General features: G+C 40.9%; 1 protein-coding gene across 1 annotated transcript in view; it reads right to left on the bottom strand.

Moving 5' to 3' along the window:
- The window catches only part of LOC124607395 (receptor-type guanylate cyclase gcy-19), a 444813-nt gene that overhangs the window by 30886 nt on the left and 389936 nt on the right, over nt 1–23991 (bottom strand). The window contains exon 12 of the mRNA XM_047139717.1: nt 20182–20273. Coding sequence (XP_046995673.1) covers nt 20182–20273 — 92 coding nt within the window. The remainder of the gene's footprint in view (nt 1–20181; nt 20274–23991) is intronic.

Genomic DNA, 23991 nt, shown 5'->3' on the forward strand with positions numbered 1-23991 from the left:
TCTATTTTATTATACATTAAAGTCGTGTTAAAAAAGCTTTTGCTTAAGATAATACTAAGTTAGGTGTTGCGATCAATAATCGATATTGGAATTGTATGTTCTTTGTAGCTTATGACCGTGATCTTTGGTCTATAATGGGTTTTCGGGCACTTGAATGTTGGCCACAGTTGAATGTAGTTGTGTATCTAGTTTTGACAGTAAAAGTGTGTTTTTGATACAAAGAAACTGTGGAATACTGTGTCATGATTTCGATAGTCCAGTGATAATTAAAAAACCCACACCTTTTCTTGGACCCAGAGCAGCAAAGGAATCATTGCCTATACAACGAGAAGCCACATGGACAACGCAGACTCAGCAGCATCAACAAGGGAGACATCATGGCCAGCTCTACTAAAGTACTATACAGCCATTAGCCACACCGTAACAGTGTCCTTATGGAGATGACTTTTCCTGCACAGTAGAGCGGTTTCATGACAGCCTGCATTGAATTTTGATAAAATTTCCCTTTCCCTTGACTAGGACTGACACTAGTGCAGCATTGCTGAATGATATGGTTACAAATGATGCCACAACATCTAGCTAACATACTATTAATCAGTAGCTTGAAAATTTATGAATGTTGCAGCTATGGCAGATATGGGAGATAATTATAAGTTTTTATTCCTGCTATTATAATTAGTAGGAAAAAAATCATAAAGGCACCTCCAGTGGCAATGAATATCAAACCGAGGTGATTCGAGGGAATGTTTATTTCTGAAGTACTGCATCAATCTGTGGTACCAGTACCTACTGTTAGTGCTACCTGCACTGAAAAATTTGTCACCCACACTGGATTTATATCACAGCTCTCAAATACCTTGCTGTGTTTCACTGTCAACACAGTGAGCATATGTTTAGTTACTAATGAAAGAGGAGAAAAAAATTGTTGTGCAAGTGTTATGCCACAAGACGTCAACCATTACATAAATTCTATGTGCACCAGACAATTGGAAATGAATACAGCCTAACTATGAGACACAATCTGTCATTATGTCATGAACAACCACCCCACTAAACCAGCAGCAGATATTCCTTGTCACTATAAATAAGTTCTACCCACCTGTAAAGTTGTTGCAACTGGAAAAACTTAATGAGGTGAAGATTTACAGAGGTGAGACAGCTGCAGATGGAAATCTTTGTTGGACAGTAATTTCCAGCATGCTAGGAAATCCTTTGTACATTGCAATTCATGACCAACCTTTCAGGAGTTACTGGACTTCCTTTTATATGATGGTAGATTCATGTGGTTGCCATCTGAAGAAGTTTATTGCACCAAATGGGAAATGTTAATTTACATCTAAAATGGAGCTGTAAAATTATCCTTGATTAGAACTTCTTGCACATATAACAGAGGAAATCCTCAGAATGGGTACCATCCCAGTCGTTTTTGCTAAATATAGGGACGTCCCAGAAAGACAACCATCCTGGAGAATCAGAAAGTCACCTGACGAGGGTTGTTTTTCAGACAAAACTGATGCCTGAAGTGATATAATATTTCCACGTGCTGTAAGGGTCCTACTGCAATTGCTAGATGGGTAACTGTATTGGGAAAAATCTCTACTTACGTGATTTGGTTGATTACAACCATCTCTAATTGGGTGAGAAGGTTATCAGAAGTGCTTGTAGAAGATCATTGCAAGAGATTCTGCTTCCTCTATATTCTGATCTCACATGTAGGTTGAGTTCCTTGTCTAAACAGAATATGAGCAGATCTTGTTAAGTTTAGTAATTGGTTTACAACTTGTAAATTCTATATATGATAATTTCCGGTTGTATTGAGTTCCTTTGCGAAGGAGGGGGGCACCAGTCACAGGAGACATGTTTCAGGCACCACTGAACACTCTGTAAGCGATGATGGGCACAGTGCTCCATGGGATGCTTCCTTTGACAATAGCCACTAATTGCATCAAACTGTGCAGGTGTTCGTAGCAGAGGACAAAAGACAGTGCGTTTGGCAATGCTTTGATGAACCACCAGTCTGTATTTGAGCATGCTCTGAGTCCCACAACAATGAGAGCATTCCATACAGTGTCATCCACTGTCGCCATGAGAAGAAACGGTCAAACGAATAATTTTTACACAAATAGGCACCTACATTCATCTATACTCAAATAATGGTTGGAGAGGCTGTCTTTATGGCTCTGAAGCACTGTATTTTTCTAAGAGAAGACAGAGTTGGCCTGCCAAGATGGCACCATACTTTGAGTGTCACAAACAACCGCTCTTTCTGCCATTCAGTATCATCTTTCTCTTTCTGGTGTTATCTGGTAATTTTCCATTTGTGTTTTGCAGGAGCGGAGGTCAGGACTTCTGCTTCTCTTCATCCTATTAGATGGACACTGGAAATCAACTGGGAGGGGTGACAAATGACAAACTTTCAGACATCCAATTGGTACAGCAGTTGTTCTCGGTTTGCCATTGGCCAACAAACAAATACATGTGCTTCTTAGACAAGAGCCAAAGTAGAACTCACACAGTATGTGGAAAAGGGCATTTGGTTTTTAGTTTCAGGAGAGGAAGAACTTCAGAATCGGGGATGAGGGTTACAGGTACAAGACTTTGAGATCTGAGGAGGCTTCTGATAACCATAGATGAACTTGGAACATTGTGGGTCCAGATGGTCATCCACACTGTCACGAAGGTGACCCTAAATAGTTGATGATAAGCATTGCTCTGCCGGTTGTGTGATAGGTATCATTAAGTGCTGCTCACTCTGATATGTGAACTTTCCTTTCATAAGTTTGCATCCCAGTACATTTGACTCTTAGTTCACAAATTGTTTTCAGATTAGATTCACAAATCTTGATGTTTTTTCAGCATGTGCTGTTCATTCAAATACCTGACGTTTGGTTTTTGACTCCCTTTTTAATCTATGATTAACCATGTGGTAGTCATAATATGAGGATCTCTGCTGCTGTGTATGGTATTATATGATCATACAAGCTTAGCGTCCAAACTACTGGAGCGGATTGCATTCACATTTTCTTTGCCTCTCCTGTGTTTCCCATGCTCCACACATGTGAGAACTGAAGAAGTAATGTTAGCAATTCTCTAATGATCCATCATTTTATACTATGTTGCACACAGAAAAATGTTAGTTAAACTGATTTGGTGCTGTACATCCTGAAAATAACATTAAATGACTATTTGCCAAGCGGATTAAGGGTTTATTTTCTTTAATCATTTTATTTAATTTCATAATCAATTAGCAGTCATACAGGTGCTAATATTGCGCCAAAGGAACTGGTATAGGCGTGCGTATTCAAATGCAGAGATATGTAAACAGGCAGAATACGACACTGCGAGAAACATCAAATCTCCGACATTGCAGCAGCTGGAAAAAGATCCTGCAAGAATGGGACCATCGATGACTGAAGATAATTGTTCAGCGTGATGGAAGTGCAACCCTTCTTCAAATTTCTGCAGATTTTAATGCTGGGCCATCATCAAGTGTCAGCATGTGAATCATTCAACAAAACATCGTTGGTATGGGCTTTCAGAGTGAAAGGCCCACTCATGTAGCATTGATGATTGTGCGACACAAAGCTTTATGCCTGTCTGGCCCATCAACACTGACATTGGACTGTTGATGACTGGAAACATGTTGTCTGGTTGGACGAGTCCCGTTTAAAATTGTACTGAGTGGATTGACGTGTAATATGAGGTTAATAGATACTCTTAACCCATATAATCTCGTAAATGTAGTAAATAGTGATACCAGGGTAACAAAGTCCACATCTAGCAGAATTGATTACATTATACTATGTAAACATATTAAAGACAGTGTTAGGTGCTGGAATATGGATTTTCACTACTCTGACCACAAATGCCAGCTTGTAGAGTATGTAAACACAAGCATCCCAAAAATGACAAAAGTTACCGCAAATAAAAGAATCCTAAAAGAGGGTAACATCCTTGCCCTAAGAAATAAATTAGCTATAGAGGACTGGGATCTGGTTTACCAGACTGAAGGATTTGAAAACAAATGGGCCAAATTCTATGATACTATGCTAAGACACTTTAACAGATGCTGCCCTGTTAAAAAAATACAAAGAGTGTTCACCCATAACCAAAGTGCAAAAACCAACAGACTGATAGTTCCAGCAAATATGATAAAACTCAGGCAAAACATCCAGGACCTGGATGTGTTACACAAGTCAACAAACCTGCAGGTTGTTAAGGCCAAGCACAATGAAGCCGAGAAAATCTTTAAGAAAGAGCTTTCAAATCTAAGAAAACAGATATACAGCAGTGAAATAGCTCAGTCAGACAATATAGCCAAGACCTCATGGAGAAATGTAAATCAATTCCGCAAAGCCACACCGAAGCCAAAGACTGAAATTGTAAATATAAGACATGAAGGAAACACAATTAAAGATCCTAATAAAGTCTGCAATGTTTTCAATAAATACTTTATATCTGCAGCTGTTAGTCCAGTTAATAACACAACTGTGAGTAGTGAGGTAAAGCTCTGCCCCTTTGAAGAGCCACCTTTTGAATTCAAACAAATAAGTGAAAAAGAAATAGGCAGGATAATGAATAACCTAAGGAATAAGTACTCATCTGGATGGGATGGTTTGAGTAGTATCGTGATTAAAAAATGTAATAAGGAATTAGTTAAAATAATCACCCACCTGGTAAACTGCAGTATTAGAGAACATACATTTCCAAATGTATTGAAATGGAGCACAGTTAAACCAGTGCATAAAAAAGGATCCAAGGAAGAGGTTTCAAATTTCAGGCCCATATCATTAATACCTGTCTTCAGCAAAGTATTTGAAGCTGTGCTGCTGACACAACTTAGTGACTATTTCTTGAAAAATAAGTTCCTAACAGACACACAACATGGATTCCGAAAGGATCATAGTACTATCACAGCAATTACGGAATTTCTTCACAAAACATATGGTGCCCTTGATCAAGGAATGCAAACAGCTGGCATACTTCTAGACCTCACTAAAGCCTTTGACTCGGTAAACCATGAGTTACTTTTAAGTAAACTTGAGTCACACAATGTAAATGCTGCATCCATGCAATTGCTGGCTACATATTTATTTAACTGCAAGCAGTGTACAAAGCTGACTTACAAAATCAATAATCAGATCATTAATTTCCAGTCCAAATATGAGACAGTCACGCAAGGTGTACCCCAGGGCTCAATTTTGGGCCCTTTCCTTTTCCTTGTGTACATAAATGATATAGAGCAACCTTTCAACTCCCAATTGGTAACCTATGCAGACGATACCTCACTGTTATTTCTTGGTAAACAAAATGATGAGTTAACGTTGGTAGCAACTGAGGGCCTACGTCAAATAACTACCTATTTCCAAGATCAAGGTTTGAAAGTTAATATCAGTAAATCTCAGTTATTGCCATTTAAAGTTACAAACTCACACCAAACCTTTATCAGTAACATAGGTGGAATGGAAGTAGTGGACACAGAAGGCTGCAGATTTCTAGGTATTTACCTAGATGAAAATCTAAGATGGGTAAACTATATCAAATTTTTATGCAATAAAATCAGCAGTTCATTACATCTAATCAGCCAGTTATCAAAAGTAGTCCCACATCAGACATTAAAAACAATTTATTATGGAACCATTTTTGCACAGATTAATTACGGGATAGAGATATGGGGTTGTGCTGCCGACATACATATGAACAGAATATTAACCCTACAGGAAAGAGCAATCAGAATTATCCATGGATTAGGGTACGGAGATTCATGCAGGGAAATCTTTGTTCATCATAAATACCTCACAGTCTACTCACTGTATCTTTACAAATTAATTATATTTTTTGTGACACATCAAAACAAAGCAACAAAGTGCCCTGATATGCATGCCTATAACACAAGAAATAAAGACTGCTACTACAGACAAAGAACAAAATTAAAAACAACAGACCATAGTCCATGCATTAGTGGTCAAATATGGTACAACAGATTACCGAGCTCTATAAGGTGCCACAAAGGGAACTTATTCAAAGTGAAACTGAAATATTTCTTGATTGACAAGTGTTTATATTCTTTAAGTGAATATTAATATTAAACTAAAATAAATTATTGTATATATATATATATGTATATATATATATATATATATATATATATATATATATATATAAAAAAACAAAGATGATGTGACTTACCGAACGAAAGCGCTGGCAGGTCGATAGACACACAAACATACACACAAAATTCTAGCGTTCGCAACAAACGGTTGCTTCGTCAGGAAAGAGGGAAGGAGAGGGAAAGATGAAAGGAAGTGGGTTTTAAGGGAGAGGGTAAGGAGTCATTCCAATCCCGGGAGCTGAAAGACTTACCTTAGGGGGAAAAAAGGACGGGTATACACTCGCACACACACACATATCCATCCACACATATACAGACACAAGCAGACGTATTTGAAGACCAATGTGTGGATGGATATGTGTGTGTGTGCGAGTGTATACCCGTCCTTTTTTCCCCCTAGGGTAAGTCTTTCAGCTCCCGGGATTGAAATGACTCCTTACCCTCTCCCTTAAAACCCACTTCCTTTCGTCTTTCCCTCTCCTTCCCTCTTTCCTGACGAAGCAACCGTTTGTTGCGAAAGCTAGAATTTTGTGTGTATGTTTGTGTTTGTTTGTGTGTCTATCGACCTGCCAGCGCTTTCGTTCGGTAAGTCACATCATCTTTGTTTTTAGATACATTTTTCCCACGTGGAATGTTTCCCTCTATTTTATATATATATATATATATATATATATATATATATATATATATATATATATATATATATATACATTTAAAAACAAAGATGATGTAACTTACCATACGAAAGCGCTGGCAGGTCGATAGAAACACAAACAGACACATACATACACACAAAATTCAAGCTTTTGCAACAAACTGTTGCCTCATCAGGAAAGAGGGAAGGAGAGGGAAAGACGAAAGGAAGTGGGTTCTAAGGGAGAGGGTAAGGAGTCATTCCAATCCCAGGAGTGGAAAGACTTACCTTAGGGGGAAAAAAGGACGGGTATACACTCGCACACACACACATATCCATCCACACATATACAGACACAAGCAGACATATTTCCTGGGTTTGTGTGCAATGAGAGGAGGTTGAGGTTTGCTGGAAAGGTTGTGAAGGGTGAGTGAGTTGCCTTTCCGGAGGTGGGAAACCAGGAGATTGGATAGTTTTTTGAGGTGGAGGGTGGCATGCTGTTCTAATTTACGGTTGGCCTGTAGGAGGATGCTCTGAACAGCCGGTGTGGATGTGGGAGAGGAAAGATTAAGGACTTTTATTAAGCATAGGAGTTGACGGGTGTGTTAATTGGCTGAGTTGATGTGTAGGTGAAGGATTAGGTGGGTGTGGGCAATGGATTGTTCAGTTTGGAACTGGTATAGGGACTGATGGAAAGAAGGGTTGCAGCCAGAGATGGGAACTTTAAGTGTGAGGCCTTTGGGGGTAATGCCAAATGTCAGACAAGCCTGAGAAAATAGAATATGGGAGCGTAATCTGGCTAGGGCGAAGGCATGTTTGCAGAGGGAATGTAAATAAAACTTAATGGGGTCGTTGTGGGGGTGTTGTGAGGGTGACATGGTATTAGAGGGTGGAAAGTGTAACATGAGGAAATGAAAATAAAAATATATGGGGAGGGATAAAGGTGGACTGGAAAGTAACTGGAGATCTGACGTGAAAAAAGGCGAAAAGGTGTTGGTTACAGCTGGGCTATGTTGGACTTGGGTTGGTAGACAACGATGTGCACAAAGGTTAGGTGGTTGTGTTGCCGCCAAAACACGTTAGAGGACGGAGAAATTCGGGAATATTTCGAAAAAACTGCGTGTAATATATTAAAAGGAGTGGTTTTGTGGTGGCAGATTATGAAAATGAGGCTAACAATTGTCTGACGAAGAAATAATGACGTTAAAACCTGTGGGAAGCGGCTAAAAATTATCAGTGATGTGGGAAAAACGGAAATGGAAATAAAGCGAAAGTTATTAGAACTAGTCGAAATGGTTGTTTAAAAGGTGAAAGGAACTGTTTGTGAACTAGAAATGGTGGATTTTATAGCGGCGGTAGTGTTGAAAGCGGCAAAAAAAATTTTTTGGTTATGGTTTGGAAGTGGGTTACGTATTATTGAGTATATATAGGCGGGATAAAATTGTATAGCAGATTACGGTAAAAAGGAGAAGGTGAATACAAAGTGAAACTACTGGCAAAAACAGGAAGAGAAAATAAGACGACAGAAAAGATTTCGAAATGCAACAGTGACAATAACAAACGTAATTGTTGGGTTCAAATTAATGATATCAATATAATAGAGGGAAACATTCCACGCGGGAAAAATATATTTAAAAACAAAGATGATGTGACTTACCACACGAATGCGCTGGCAGGTCGATAGAAACACAAACAGACACATACATACACACAAAATTCAAGCTTTCGCAACAAACTGTTGCCTCATGAGGAAAGAGGGAAGGAGAGGGAAAGACGAAAGGAAGTGGGTTTTAAGGGAGAGGGTAAGGAGTCATTCCAATCCCGGGAGTGGAAAGACTTACCTTAGGGGGAAAAAAGGACAGGTATACACTCGCACACACACACATATCCATCCACACATATACAGACACAAGCAGACGTCTTTCCCTCTCCTTCCCTCTTTCCTGATGAGGCAACAGTTTGTTGCGAAAGCTTGAATTTTGTGTGTATGTATGTGTCTGTTTGTGTCTCTATCGACCTGCCAGCGCTTTCATATGGTAAGTCACATCATCTTTGTTTTTAAATATATTTTCCCCGCGTGGAATGTTTCCCTCTATTATATATATATATATATATATATATATATATATATATATATATATATATATATATACAGTTGTGTAAAATCTGAATATTTGTAATAGGTACAATGTAACACCCAATATTGTACCTTATTAGGTACAGTGGTACATTTGTATCATGTATATGTAATCATGTATGTATATATGACTGTACTAAACTTGTAAAAAAATGCTATGACGTTTGCAAAAGACACCAGTTGGTGTCTCCATGCAAAAAAACATACAATAAATAAATTGACATGCAAAGGTATGGAGACAACCTCATTTCAATTTGATAGTAATTACATTACACAACTTGTCACTTGACCTGAACAAAAAGGACAACTGGATCGCTGATGAAAGTTGTAGAGCTAAGAAAGTGTTAAAATACCAACAAGTAAGCTATAACCCAGGTAAATCATTGTTGTGTAGATAGTCAACCCATCAGAAAAATTGCTGAGTCATTACTTTTGCCCATGATGAATCATTCACAATTATTTGAATGTCTTGCAACGCATATCAAGCCAAAATAATTGGTATTGAATTCTCCATTGCTTGTAAGATACGAGTTATGGAGTCAGAGTAGTCTGCATTGCAGTCCATGCATGAGTAGCTTGTCAAAAGACTTGTGCTGTTCATGATGGTATTCCTGTGTGAAGGAGAGAGATCAACTCAATTATTCATGTACTTCGGGTGATACTGTACAGCAGTCCTGAAGCACAGGTTTGTGCTAATGAAAGACCAAAAGACCTCCACTACTGCAAACTTTGAAAAGAAAAAAAAAAAAAATGGAAGACTACAGTAGTGTTGTGAATTTTAAAATTTTCCCGGCGAATTGACTGTTCAAACAAATTTCAGGCTTGCAGCCGGTCGTCGTTCAATACTTCGCACGATATGTCAACTGGGCACCTGCCAGTCATCTTTAGGTGAGCCGTCGCAGACTGGCGAAAACGTCCTCCGTTCCGCAATATATAGCGTACTGTAACTATTCTGCGCATGCGTCGAAAACTTGATAGTTGAACCACACTGCCCGCCGGCAGCACCCTCGCTGGTGGAATAGCGGAACTCAGTCGCCCTCTGCGTTGCTGTTTGCCACGGCCGTCGACGCACTCTGTCGTCTTCGATTTGAGCAAATCGTGGAGATGATGGGATTCCATGCACTGTCCAGCTGGTAGCCGCTGTCACGGTTTAACAGATTTTCCGCCAGTCGTATTTCTATGGATTCTTTAATAATGGAGTCCCAGAAAGATGTTGCTGTGGACAAAATCATTGTTTTCTCATACTCCATTGAATGTCCGGTAGAAATACAATGTTCAGCAATAGCGGACTTGCTTGGCTGCAAAAGGCGGGTGTAACGTTGATGTCCAGTGCAGCGTTCTTTCACGGTGCGTGTGGTTTGACCTAACTCGCCCGTCTAAAGCCACTATTCAGCGAAAATGGGTATTCCATCCGGCAGATTAATGGGGCACTAACAGTTAAAACTAAGAAGCAGGAAGTGAATAAAGAGGAGATCATGGCGGAACAATCTTTAGCATTTCTTCCTTTCGTTGGCAGCACTTCGTTTAAAATAGCAAGAATCCTCCGAAAATTTCAGGTAAAAGTGGTTTTCCGCCTACCATCGAAGATTGTGGACCATGTAGGATCAGTTAAGGACAATCTGTTACTACGAAAGACCGGAAATTACAAAATACCGTGCCAATGTGGTATGGCTTACGTAGGTCAAACCACATGCACCGTGAAAGAACGCTGCACTGAACATCAACGTTACACCCACCTTTTGCAGCCAAGCTAGTCCGCTATTGCTGAACATTGTATTTCTACTGGACATTCAATGGAGTATGAGAAAACAATTATTTTGTCCACAGCAACACCTTTCTGGGACTCCGTTATTAAAGAATCCGTAGAAATATGACTGGCGGAAAATCTGTTAAACCGTGACAGCGGCTACCAGCTGGACAGTGCATAGAACCCCATAATCTCCACGATTTGCTCAAATCGAAGACGACAGAGTGCGTCGACAGCCGTGGCAAACAGCAACGCAGAGGGCGACTGAGTTCCGCTATTCCACCTGCGAGGGCGCTGCCGGCGGGCAGTGTGGTTCAACTATCAAGTTTTCGACGCATGCGCAGAATAGTTACAGTACGCTATATATTGCGGAACAAAGGACGTTTTAGCCAGTCTGCGACGGCTCACCTGAAGATGACTGGCAGGTGCCCAGTTGAAATATCGTGCGAAGTATTGAACGGCGACCGGCTGCAAGCCCGAAATTTGTTTGTACAGTAGTGTTGTTGTTAGGGAAATAAAAAGTGACGAGCATTTTGTATTCATCAGTGCAAGGTAGCAGCCCCACCAAGGCTGTGTTCGGATGCAGGCTGAGTTGGCATCCCTTCGCTCCCAGCTTCAGGCGGTGTTGGCTTCGGTCACACAGCTTGAGGCTGTTGCCAATGGGCATCACTGTGGGGGTCGGGATGGGGGTTTGTCGGGGACGGCCAGCTCGTCCCACGCATCCCCTGATCGGACTACGACTGTGGTTGCCCGGGATACTGCCCGCATTGAGGCTGATCCCTCACCTGTGGTAGAGTGGGAGGTCGTTTCAAGGTGTGGCAGGGGGCGAAAGACATTCCGGAGGGCTGAACGGAAAGCCTCTCCAGTTTGTCTGACGAACCGGTTTCAGGCTCTGTCTCAGGCTGATACTGATCTTCGGCCTGACATGGCTGCTTGTCCTGTTCCAGAGGTTGCCCCTCAGTCTGCAAGATCCGGGCAGTCGCAGAGGGTGGGCTTACTGGTAGTTGGGAGCTCCAACGTCAGGCGCGTAATGGGGCCCCTTAGGGAAATGGCAGCAAGAGAGGGGAAGAAAACCAATGCGCACTCCGTGTGCATACCGGGGGGAGTCATTCCAGATGTGGAAAGGGTCCTTCCGGATGCCATGAAGGGTACAGGGTGCACCCATCTGCAGGTGGTCGCTCATGTCGGCACCAATGATGTGTGTCGCTATGGATTAGAGGAAATCCTCTCTGGCTTCCGGCGGCTATCTGATTTGGTGAAGACTGCCAGTCTCGCTAGCGGGATGAAAGCAGAGCTCACCATCTGCAGCATCGTCGACAGGACTGACTGCGGACCTTTGGTACAGAGCCGAGTGGAGGGTCTGAATCAGAGGCTGAGACGGTTCTGCGACCGTGTGGGCTGCAGATTCCTCGACTTGCGCCATAGGGTGGTGGGGTTTCGGGTTCCGCTGGATAGGTCAGGAGTCCACTACACGCAACAAGCGGCTACACGGGTAGCAGGGGTTGTGTGGCGTGGGCTGGGCGGTTTTTTAGGTTAGATGGTCTTGGGCAAGTACAGAAAGGGCAACAGCCTCAACGGGTGCGGGGCAAAGTCAGGACATGCGGGGACCAAGCAGCAATCGGTATTGTAATTGTCAACTGTCGAAGCTGCGTTGGTAAAGTACCGGAACTTCAAGCGCTGATAGAAAGCACCGAAGCTGAAATCGTTATAGGTACAGAAAGCTGGCTTAAGCCAGAGATAAATTCTGCCGAAATTTTTACAAAGGTACAGACGGTGTTTAGAAAGGATAGATTGCATGCAACCGGTGGTGGAGTGTTCATCGCTGTTAGTAGTAGTTTATCCTGTAGTGAAGTAGAAGTGGATAGTTCCTGTGAATTATTATGGGTGGAGGTTACACTAAACAACCGAACTAGGTTAATAATTGGCTCCTTTTACCGACCTCCCGACTCAGCAGCATTAGTGGCAGAACAACTGAGAGAAAATTTGGAATACATTTCACATAAATTTTCTCAGCATGTTATAGTCTTAGGTGGAGATTTCAATTTACCAGATATAGACTGGGACACTCAGATGTTTAGGACGGGTGGTAGGGACAGAGCATCGAGTGACATTATACTGAGTGCACTATCCGAAAATTACCTCGAGCAATTAAACAGAGAACCGACTCGTGGAGATAACATATTGGACCTACTGATAACAAACAGACCCGAACTTTTCGAATCTGTATGTACAGAACAGGGAATCAGTGATCATAAGGCCGTTGCAGCATCCCTGAATATGGAAGTTAATAGGAATATAAAAAAAGGGAGGAAGGTTTATCTGTTTAGCAAGAGTAATAGAAGGCAGATTTCAGACTACCTAACAGATCAAAACGAAAATTTCTGTTCCGACACTGACAATGTTGAGTGTTTATGGAAAAAGTTCAAGGCAATCGTAAAATGCGTTTTAGACAGGTACGTGCCGAGTAAAACTGTGAGGGACGGGAAAAACCCACCGTGGTACAACAACAATGTTAGGAAACTACTGCGAAAGCAAAGAGAGCTCCACTCCAAGTTTAAGCGCAGCCAAAACCTCTCAGACAAACAGAAGCTAAACGATGTCAAAGTTAGCGTAAGGAGGGCTATGCGTGAAGCGTTCATTGAATTCGAAAGTAAAATTCTATGTACCGACTTGACAGAAAATCCTAGGAAGTTCTGGTCTTACGTTAAATCAGTAAGTGGCTCGAAACAGCATATCCAGACACTACGGGATGATGATGGCATTGAAACAGAGGATGACACGCGTAAAGCTGAAATACTAAACACTTTTTTCCAAAGCTGTTTCACAGAGGAAGACCGCACTGCAGTTCCTTCTCTAAATCCTCGCACAAACGAAAAAATGGCTGACATCGAAATAAGTGTCCAAGGAATAGAAAAGCAACTGGAATCACTCAATAGAGGAAAGTCCACTGGACCTGACGGGATACCAATTCGATTCTACACAGAGTACGCGAAAGAACTTGCCCCCCTTCTAACAGCCGTGTACCGCAAGTCTCTGGAGGAACGGAGGGTTCCAAATGATTGGAAAAGAGCACAGATAGTCCCAATCTTCAAGAAGGGTCGTCGAGCAGATGCGCAAAACTATAGACCTATATCTCTTACGTCGATCTCTTGTAGAATTTTAGAACATGTTTTTTGCTCGCGTATCATGTCATTTCTGGAAACCCAGAATCTACTATGTAGGAATCAACATGGATTCCGGAAACAGCGATCGTGTGAGACCCAACTCGCCTTATTTGTTCATGAGACCCAGAAAATATTAGATACAGGCTCCCAGGTAGATGCTATTTTTCTTGACTTCCGGAAGGCGTTCAATACAGTTCCGCACTGTCGCCTGATAAACAAAGTAAGAGCCTACGGAATATCAGACCAGCTGTGTGGCTGGATTGAAGAGTTTTTAGCAAACAGAACACAGCATGTTGTTATCAATGGAGAGACGTCTACAGACGTTAAAGTAACCTCTGGCGTGCCACAGGGGAGTGTTATGGGACCATTGCTTTTCACAATATATATAAATGACTTAGTAGATAGTGTCGGAAGTTCCATGCGGCTTTTCGCGGCTGATGCTGTAGTATACAGAGAAGTTGCTGCATTAGAAAATTGTAGCGAAATACAGGAAGATCTGCAGCGGATAGGCACTTGGTGCAGGGAGTGGCAACTGACCCTTAACATAGACAAATGTAATGTATTGCGAATACACAGAAAGAAGGATCCTTTATTGTATGATTATATGATAGCGGAACAAACACTGGTAGCAGTTACTTCTGTAAAATATCTGGGAGTATGCGTACGGAACGATTTGAAGTGGAATGATCATATAAAACTAATTGTTGGTAAGGCGGGTACCAGGTTGAGATTCATTGGGAGAGTGCTTAGAAAATGTAGTCCATCAACAAAGGAGGTGGCTTACAAAACACTCGTTCGACCTATACTTGAGTATTGCTCATCAGTGTGGGATCCGTACCAGGTCGGGTTGACGGAGGAGATAGAGAAGATCCAAAGAAGAGCGGCGCGTTTCGTCACTGGGTTATTTGGTAACCGTGATAGCGTTACGGAGATGTTTAATAAACTCAAGTGGCAGACTCTGCAAGAGAGGCGCTCTGCATCGCGGTGTAGCTTGCTCGCCAGGTTTCGAGAGGGTGCGTTTCTGGATGAGGTATCGAATATATTGCTTCCCCCTACTTATACTTCCCGAGGAGATCACGAATGTAAAATTAGAGAGATTAGAGCGCGCACGGAGGCTTTCAGACAGTCGTTCTTCCCGCGAACCATACGCGACTGGAACAGGAAAGGGAGGTAATGACAGTGGCACGTAAAGTGCCCTCCGCCACACACCGTTGGGTGGCTTGCGGAGTATCAATGTAGATGTAGATGTAGATGCAATTGGAAGTGGTGGTCCAATCACCCGCCCTTCTTAAATAACCCAATAACTGAAACCGGGACGAGAATACAAAACCAGACGGATAAACTGGTAATGACCTAGGGCACATAAAGGAAAATGAAAACTGGCTTTTGGAATATACGAACCTTGAGGGAGAGTAGCAAGCTGAAACAAGTGACAAGGGAAATGAATAACTACAAGCTTGATATCCTGGGATTGAGTAAAGTGAGGTGGTCAGAGTTTGGTGAAATGCAGACATTGGATGGAATTATATTTTTATATTCAAGATGTGAAGAGGAACAATGGGCTGGAGTTGGGCTATTGTTGACCAAGGCAGCGAAGAAGAGCCTTCTAGAATGGAGACCTGTGTCCAGTAGGATCATGACTGCCAGATTTAAGATGAAGGTCCGAAACATGATGCTCATCCAATGCTATGCCCCCACAGAGACATCAGAGATTGAGAAGAAGGAGGGGTTCTATTACCTGTTACGAGAGACTGTAAGGAAAGTGAGCAAGAAAGATATCCTCATTGTTGTGGGAGATATAACTGCCAAGGTGGGAGATAACAATGAGGGTTTGGAACAGGTAATGTACATAATGTACATAAACCAAATGGCAGTTATAAGAGTTGAGGGGCATGAAAGGGAAGCAGTGGTTGGGAAGGGAGTGAGACAGGGTTGTAGCCTCTCCCCGATGTTATTCAATCTGTATATTGAGCAAGCAGTAAAGGAAACAAAAGAAAAATTCAGAGTAGGTATTAAAATCCATGGAGAAGAAATAAAAACCTTGAGGTTCGCCGATGACATTGTAATTCTGTCAGAGGCAGCAAAGGACTTGGAAGAGCAGTTGAACGGAATGGATAGCGTCTTGAAAGGGGGATATAAGATGAACATCAACAAAAGCAAAACGAGGATAATGGAATGTAGTCAAATTAAGTCGGGAGATGCTGAGGGTATTAGATTAGGAAATGAAACACTTACAGTAGTAAAGGAATTTTGCTATTTGGGGAGCAAAATAACTGATGATGGTCGAAGTAGAGAGGATATAAAATGTAGACTGGCAATGGCAAGTAAAGCATTTCTGAAGAAGAGAAATTTGTTAACATCAAGTATTGATTTAAGTGTCAGGAAGTCATTTCTGAAAGTATTTGTATGGAGTGTAGCCATGTATGGAAGTGAAACATGGACAGTAAATAGTTTGGACAAGAAGAGAATAGAAGCTTTCGAAATGTGGTGCTACAGAAGAATGCTGAAGATTAGATGGGTAGATCACATAACTAATGAGGAGGTATTGAATAGGATTGGGGAGAAGAGAAGTTTGTGGCACAACTTGACTAGAAGAAGGGATCGATTGGTAGGACATGTTCTGAGGCATCAAGGGACACCAATTTAGCACTGGAGGGCAGCGTGGAGGGAAAAAAATCATAGAGGGAAACCAAGAGATGAATACACCAAGCAGATTCTTTAAGGATGTAGGTTGCAGTAGGTACTGGGAGATGAAGAAGCTTGCACAGGATAGAGTAGCATGGAGAGCTGCATCAAACCAGGCTCAGGACTGAAGACCACACAACAACAACAATGGGGGCACATGGCTTGGGTGATATGAATGATAATGAGGAAAGATTTAGTTACTTCTGTGCAAGCTATGACCTTGTAACAGGATGGACTTTGTTTTCTCATCAGAGATGTCATAAGATAACATGGGTATCCCCAGATCATATTAGAGAAAATCAAATTGATCACATCATGGTAATCAGGAAGTTCAGGAGGAGCCTGGAAGATGTGTGGAATGGAAGAGGAGTAGTTGCAAGTAGCAACCACCGTCTTGTTTACTGAATGTTTACTGAATGAAGACTGTGTCTTCCAGAAAGAAATTCAAGCCAAGGAATAGCAGATTAGAAGGGAAGAGTAAATCAGGACCAGGCAAAAAAAAGTACAGGCACAAGCTGATCAAAGAGCAGCGGATAAGGAAGGGAAAAGGAGTGTGAGAAGAGACCACAGAAGGTGGATAGATGAACAGGCTGACAGAGCAGAACAGGCAGTGACCAGTAAGGAATAAGAAAGGGGAGATACTAACTACACATGAAGAACAATCACATAGGCCGATGGAACACTTTAACGAAGTTCCAAATAGAGACGTTGGTGGTGAGATAGAAGAACAAGAACAAACGGAATACAATGATCCTAGTCCCAGCATTGGTGTAAATGCACCCACAATAGCAGAAATTCGGATAGCACTGCAGCAGATCAAGAATCGGAAGACACCAGGACCAGACAATATAGCATCTGAGATGCTCTAAACAGACTTGGACACCACTGTTGAGTTATCATACGTCCTCTTAGGGAAGATATGGAGAGAGGAGAAACTGCCAACAGACTGGTAACGAGGTATTAGCGTGAAAATACCCCAAAAAAAGGAGATGTTACTAAGTGCAACAATTGGCGGGGCATTACCCTATTGTCAGTAGCGAGTAAGGTACTTTCGAGGATCATTTTAAACCACTTTAAGGATTCTGTGGAAGTGCAACTGAGGAGAGAGCAGGTTGGTTTTAGAAAACATCGAAGCTGTGTGGACCTTATCAATACTCTTAGAATTATTCTGGAACAAGGTGCGCAGTGGCAACACACCCTCTTCCTTACCTTCGTTGACTCGGAAAAGCCTTTCAACTCTGTCAGTCAAATAGTCATGTGGGATACTCTTGCAAAATATGGCATTCCAATGAAGATTATTAACATCATCAAGGAAATGTATAGAAGACTATGAATGCCAAGTACTACATAATGGAGAACTAACAGAGCCTTTCCAAGTTAATGCAGGAGAACGATAAGGGTGTATTCTTTTGCCAACACTACTTATTTTGGTGTTGGACCATGTGATGAAGAGAGTGATAGGGGGACAGAAGAGAGGTGTTCAATGGGGGATGCGGGATAGGCTCGAAGATCTAGATTTCGCAGATGACAACTGCTTAATGGCACAACAATATCGAGACATTGAAGGGAAACTGGACATATTACAGAGAGAGGCGGAAGTTGCAGGCCTCAAGATAAATGTTCGCAATACCAAAGAAATGTGGATAAATTCGACCATCACGAATAGGCTGGCCATTAATGGCATTAATGGAGAGGATGTAGAGCAGGTCCAATATTCTCTCTTTCTTGGAAGTATAGTCACGACTACAGGAGGCACTGAGGAGGACATTCGTAGTCGCATCTGCAAAGCAAATGGTGCGTTTGTACAAAGGTACCCTGTATGGAGAAACAGGAACATCTTAAAGAAGACCAAACTCCAGCTTTTCAATAGCAATGTGACGGTTGTTCTGTTGTATGGTTGTGAAACTTGGAAGGTGACTAACCACATTGAAAACCAGCTCCAGGTTTTTATCAACCACTGTCTCCAGCGTATTTTAAATGTGATATGGCCAGATATAATGAAAAATGAAGATCTTTGGAGGGAGACAAATCAGCAACCAGTTAATACACAAACCAAGGAAAGAAAATGGAACTGGATTGGGCATACATTGTGGAAACCAGATGGAGCTGTTGAAAGGGTGGCATTGGATTGGAACCCTTAAGGAGTTAGGAAATGTGGTCGTCCCAAACAGACGGGAAAAGGACGATCAAGGGAGAAGCTGCAGAGGATGGGAAAACCTAGAGTGAAGAGACCTGCTAGAAATCGTACCAGGTGGAAGGATTTCGTTACAGCCCTATGTTCCAGAGGGAATGACAGGAACGAAGTAAGTAGGAATGCCTCCACACCCAGAATTCCATTGGATTGAGGTCTGGTGAAAGGAAACACCATACTACTGAATCTACTTGATCAATCAATCATCCATGAAATGTTGCATTGAGGGAGTATCACAAAATCCATAGAAAATGTAGTGGCACTAGTTGTGCATGAAACACAGTCGCTATCTTTGTACAAGGGTAACCTTCTCCATCAGTGCTGGTAATTCACCTTTCAGAAATCAGTGGTATATAGCACCTGTGAGTATGTTTGGTAAAGTTCATGGCCCTACAAGTGTCACTTGTCAGTGCCCATAAATTGATACTGAAGTGATCCTGATGCCTCACTTACATGATTCTTCGAGCATTTTATTCTGCCCTCATATGAATATTGTGATAATTTATATGCTATCTCTTGTGAATCCTGCCTCATCTGCAAATAAAATGCAGGCTGCAAAATGTGGATCTGCAATGGCCTGTATCTCAACATGTATTGGTTTCTGGACATATAATTAAAGGAACATTCCGTCTAGTTTTGACCAATACTACCAAACTACAGAATATGTGATGTTTTTTGTAAACATGTTGTATATACTGAAACACCACCAGATCAATTGAAATTATACTGGCTGTCCCACATATGGGTCATCGAGCACATTTTCTCTGATGTTTTGGCAGATATTTCCAATTTTGTTTTTATAACATGTAGCTGGAGTCAGACAAACAAATCCTGCTCATCAGTTCTCCTATATTACACCCAGTGTCGACAGAAACTGTTGGTTTGTTTTGCATTGCAAAGAAAATTTTTAGATTGTAATTTTATGAGCACTTTTGATAGAGCATTCCAAAAGTAGTCTAGTGCATTATTCGTTTTATCAATATGTATTTACAGGAAGAGTAAAATATGAAGAATAAGCAGCAACTGAGTAGCACTTGTGCATGGCAGTAGCAATGAGCATGGACCAGAGCAGTGCTGTCACTGCTGGAGTACTGGTTATTCTTTGTGGTTTACTATCCTTGTTAACACACATCAATAAAGTGAATATCGCACTAGGCTAATCAGGGATCGCTCTGTTGGATGGAGATGCAAAATTCCACTTTAAAAATTGTTTTGTTTGTAATGAGAACAAAACTGATGCTTTCCGTCAATGCTGTGTGTTGCATGAAAGATGTGATCAGCCATATTGATTTGGGCTGAATCCAGCTACATGTTGCAAAAGCGAAATTGCAAATATCTGCTGAAACACCAGAGAAAGTGGACCTGAGGACTCTTTGGACACCCTGTACACACTGTTGAGTCACATGTATCATGTTACAGTAAACTTATGATAGAACAAATATGATTGTGGAAACTACAAGTAGCCTGATCTAGTATCTAAGGATAAAAAAATGTTTTTAGTAACTCTTTACCTTGACATCGACAAGTCCTCTGTGCTCTGTGCGGAAACCTCCAACAGCATCCAGGGCCTGCTTCATTTCAAGACTGATGTGGATTCTCATTGCTGTCAACAGAATAAATACTCCTTCATACAAAACACAGTTTTCTGACGAAAAGCTCATTACATTTGGAAGTCGTGGAAAAGTAAGATTTATGTTCAGAATCTATATTAACTTTCATAAAACTAAATTTATCGTAGGTAAATGTCATTCTGACTCATAAATTCCAGTCCAAACAATAGCATAAATGCAGCAGATTTGAAAAATCGTTGCATATAAATGTGATTTGCTGTGATCTATTTCACAGTAAGAATAAATATTAAAGTTAGGCATTAAGTTTTTTGAAAAATCAGAAAAAAGGTATGATTAGTGATATTTTTATTAGATCTATCAATTACATGCGAAACATGCAATCATCAGAAATTATTTTATGTCATCAGTGTGCTTGGAGATTTCAAATAGGTGTTAATTGGCCACTAAATATTTTAAGTGTTGCATAATCCTGATCTGTTTATCTGCTTAGTGTTAATATATCAGGGGTGTTATTACTCAGTTATCCTGAGATGTGACCAATACATTGTTATGCAGGCTACAGCAACTTTAAGTTCAATTTTTATGTAAGAGTAAACAAATTAGAATTCTATGCAAAGCCACTCTAAAAACTGGTTTTTGGTGTGCTAAGCCTTTTTCAGCCAACAGTTCTATAACATAAAGAAAGATGCCAATGTGCAAGTAAACCAAAAATTGAAAAATAGTAATATTTCTGAAGGCACTGTGTGTTTCATCACAGTTGTAAGCAAGAGGTGTCATGTCACATGTAGATGGTAACCCAGGAGGAGAGGTCAATATTCAAAGAAGTAACAGGAAGTGAAGAGAAAAACTTCACGCAGACATAATTTGCCTAATTCCAAACGGTTTCTGAGGAAGAACACATTCAATTTACGTTGCTATGTATTTTGTGTATTATTCAATACATTGCCAGGTTTACACTGGTATTCTTTGACAACAGTAAGATCTCTCTCATCACAGAAGTCATAAAAAGCACAATATCTGCTTATTCTTCATTAGTGAAGATGTGTGGCATTTCAGTCAGTGTGTGTACAAACTCAATTAAACGATGCTTCTCTTTAATGAACTCAATCCTTCCGGCTATTTCACCACACCATGGACAGTGGCATTTTCAGGACTCCCTGAGTAAAGAGGTAAGCAATAAGACATATTGAGCTAGAATAATAAGTTGGGTGGATAAGACAAATGTGTACCTGCCTCTATCCCAAAAATAAATGTACATTAAATGTTCTGTTTTGGAAACTATTTGGAATGGGGCATATGCCTATATGAAGGTTTTTGCTTCAGATCAACATTCCTATTATATCCCAGAACAGTGATCATTTCTCCTGGGATACGCTGTATGTTATGCGCTACACTATGTAACAACTAACATCCACTTACAGACTGTTTGATATTTTACTTGCAATGGTGTGACACAAAAGTTAAAAGGAGTTATTGAATTACTGTACATTGGAACTTGACGGACTCATTCCATGAATGAGAAGTTACGTAGATCATAGATTTAATCTGGCCAAGCCTCAGCACAGCCAAACTTATGCTAAATTCTAGCGACCTGGGAAGGTGTAGCAAGATCACACGTGGACTGTAGATGGTGGGAACTGTTAAACACATGAACCAGGTTCGACAATAAGGGTGATGTAAAGAAAAATCCGCCTGGAATCAGGAGCTCAGAAGAGCAAAATGGCTTCCTTCTTGAACATGATTAATTTGGCAGAATACAATGAGCAATATCAACAGAGGGACGTGGTAAAAATACATTACGGGTATGATACACAGCAAGCAAGTAAATCAGCTTAGAGAAAGAACATAAATAAAAAATTTTGATGATCACTTATGAATACAACAATTATAGTAAAAGGTATTCGCAATGGATAACTGGTGATAAAAGCTATCAGTTCAGTTACAATTACAATACTATAGGCCAATATATCTTGAAGTATTATAATTATGTAAATAGTTAGTTTGTAATCAACCAGTAGAAGAAACATAACAACACTCAACAGCATGTAAGATTAGAAGAACTATGGGATCATTATATGTTCTCATTTATACAGAAACAGTGATAAATAATAAGATAAAGACTAATTATGTGAATTATGGGTGAATTGCGAGAGATAATACCAGTCTGAATTCTCCAGTAGTTAGTGGAGACAATTTCCTATAACAATGACACTACACGTACATAGACATCAAATGATTTACGCATGTTTCTTTTATAAGATCAATTTGCACAATTATGAATACCATTAAATCCAGTCTGTGTTGTGTAGCAATTTCTTGTCTTGATAGCACATATACAATGCTGCTTACATCTCCGCTGAAAGATATTTTATTTAAATCATTTTTGTTGTGCTGATATATGAATATTGACACAGATTTGTGACACCAGAAGCCGGGGATATGGTACAGTGTATGAATAGAAAGCTAAGATTTGGTAGTGGTTGGTTGGTTGGTTGTTTTGGGGACGGAGACCAGACAGCGTGGTCATCGGTCTCATCGGATTAGGGAAGGATGGGGAAGGAAGTCGCCCGTGCCCTTTCAGAGGAACCATCCCGGCATTTGCCTGGAGTGATTTAGGGAAATCACGGAAAACCTAAATCAGGATGGCCGGACGCGGGATTGAACCGCCGTCCTCCCGAATGCGAGTCCAGTGTCTAACCACTGCGCCACCTCGCTCGGTGTAAGATTTGGTAGTGGCAAGTCAATGTTATACAGTGGTTTGAGTGGTGGCTCAACCGTATTCAATAGTGCTGTTGGTGCTCTTTAAAGTTCTGAGGTACTTACAGACCGTTTTGCGGTAGTCTTGCATGCAGCTTGGTAAAAATCACATCTTACGCTGAATACTGATTATCTCCTATGAACCATAATTATATTTTGGTGGCTAAAATGAGATTCTATATTTTTTAAATTTCTGTAAATTAATGTACAATTCAGTTTAACTGAATTGCGTATGAACTTCAGCATTCAGCACAACCAATCATTAGTGGTTAATCATGTACCAGCTTCTAAGTCTCTGTTGCCTAGTCTCAAAAGATCGCTCTGCCTTCGAGTGAAGTGTAATAAACTCTAGTTGACACTTACATCAATTAGTGTCGCCTAAATCAGTCCACATATGTGCTGAAATTTGCAGGCTTTTCAACCAGTCGCTGTTAATTTTAAGAACAGATAGTGCATGGGTACTCCTAGTGTCTTGACAACAGAGGATAATTTATCCATGTATTCACACGTTCCGCCAGACTGTGGTGAAGTGGCAGTGAGCAATACTCTTTCAATTACAATGAATCTGCTCATGTCCAGCATGCAAAGTCACAGCATGTGACAAAAAGTAAACTGCAGAGCAAACATGTTTAAAAGATAGTGGTCATCAGTGCTTTGGACATATGAAAAGATTATTATCATTACATTACAGGATCTTGATGACTGTCACAGTGTAATGCCACAAAGACGTGATCTGGGTCCTGCTTTGCTGAATAGAATCTGCAATGGCTCCATGACCAATCTAGTGTTCTTGCAACTTTTTAAGCAGCAAGAGGAGTATCATCAGCAATAATTGGCACTGTTAGAAAAACAACAACAACAGTGAAAGATTCTGCTGATGCAGTAGCAAGGCATGAGAGCCACCCGGCACCAATTTCTCTGCCTTTCCTATGCCAAATTAATGACAGAAGAGTAGAACACATATCCACACTGGAGGCAAAGTTTAAAGCTTTC

This window comes from Schistocerca americana, chromosome 3 (genome assembly GCF_021461395.2).
Source record: "Schistocerca americana isolate TAMUIC-IGC-003095 chromosome 3, iqSchAmer2.1, whole genome shotgun sequence".
In the NCBI taxonomy this organism is placed as follows: domain Eukaryota; kingdom Metazoa; phylum Arthropoda; class Insecta; order Orthoptera; family Acrididae; genus Schistocerca; species Schistocerca americana.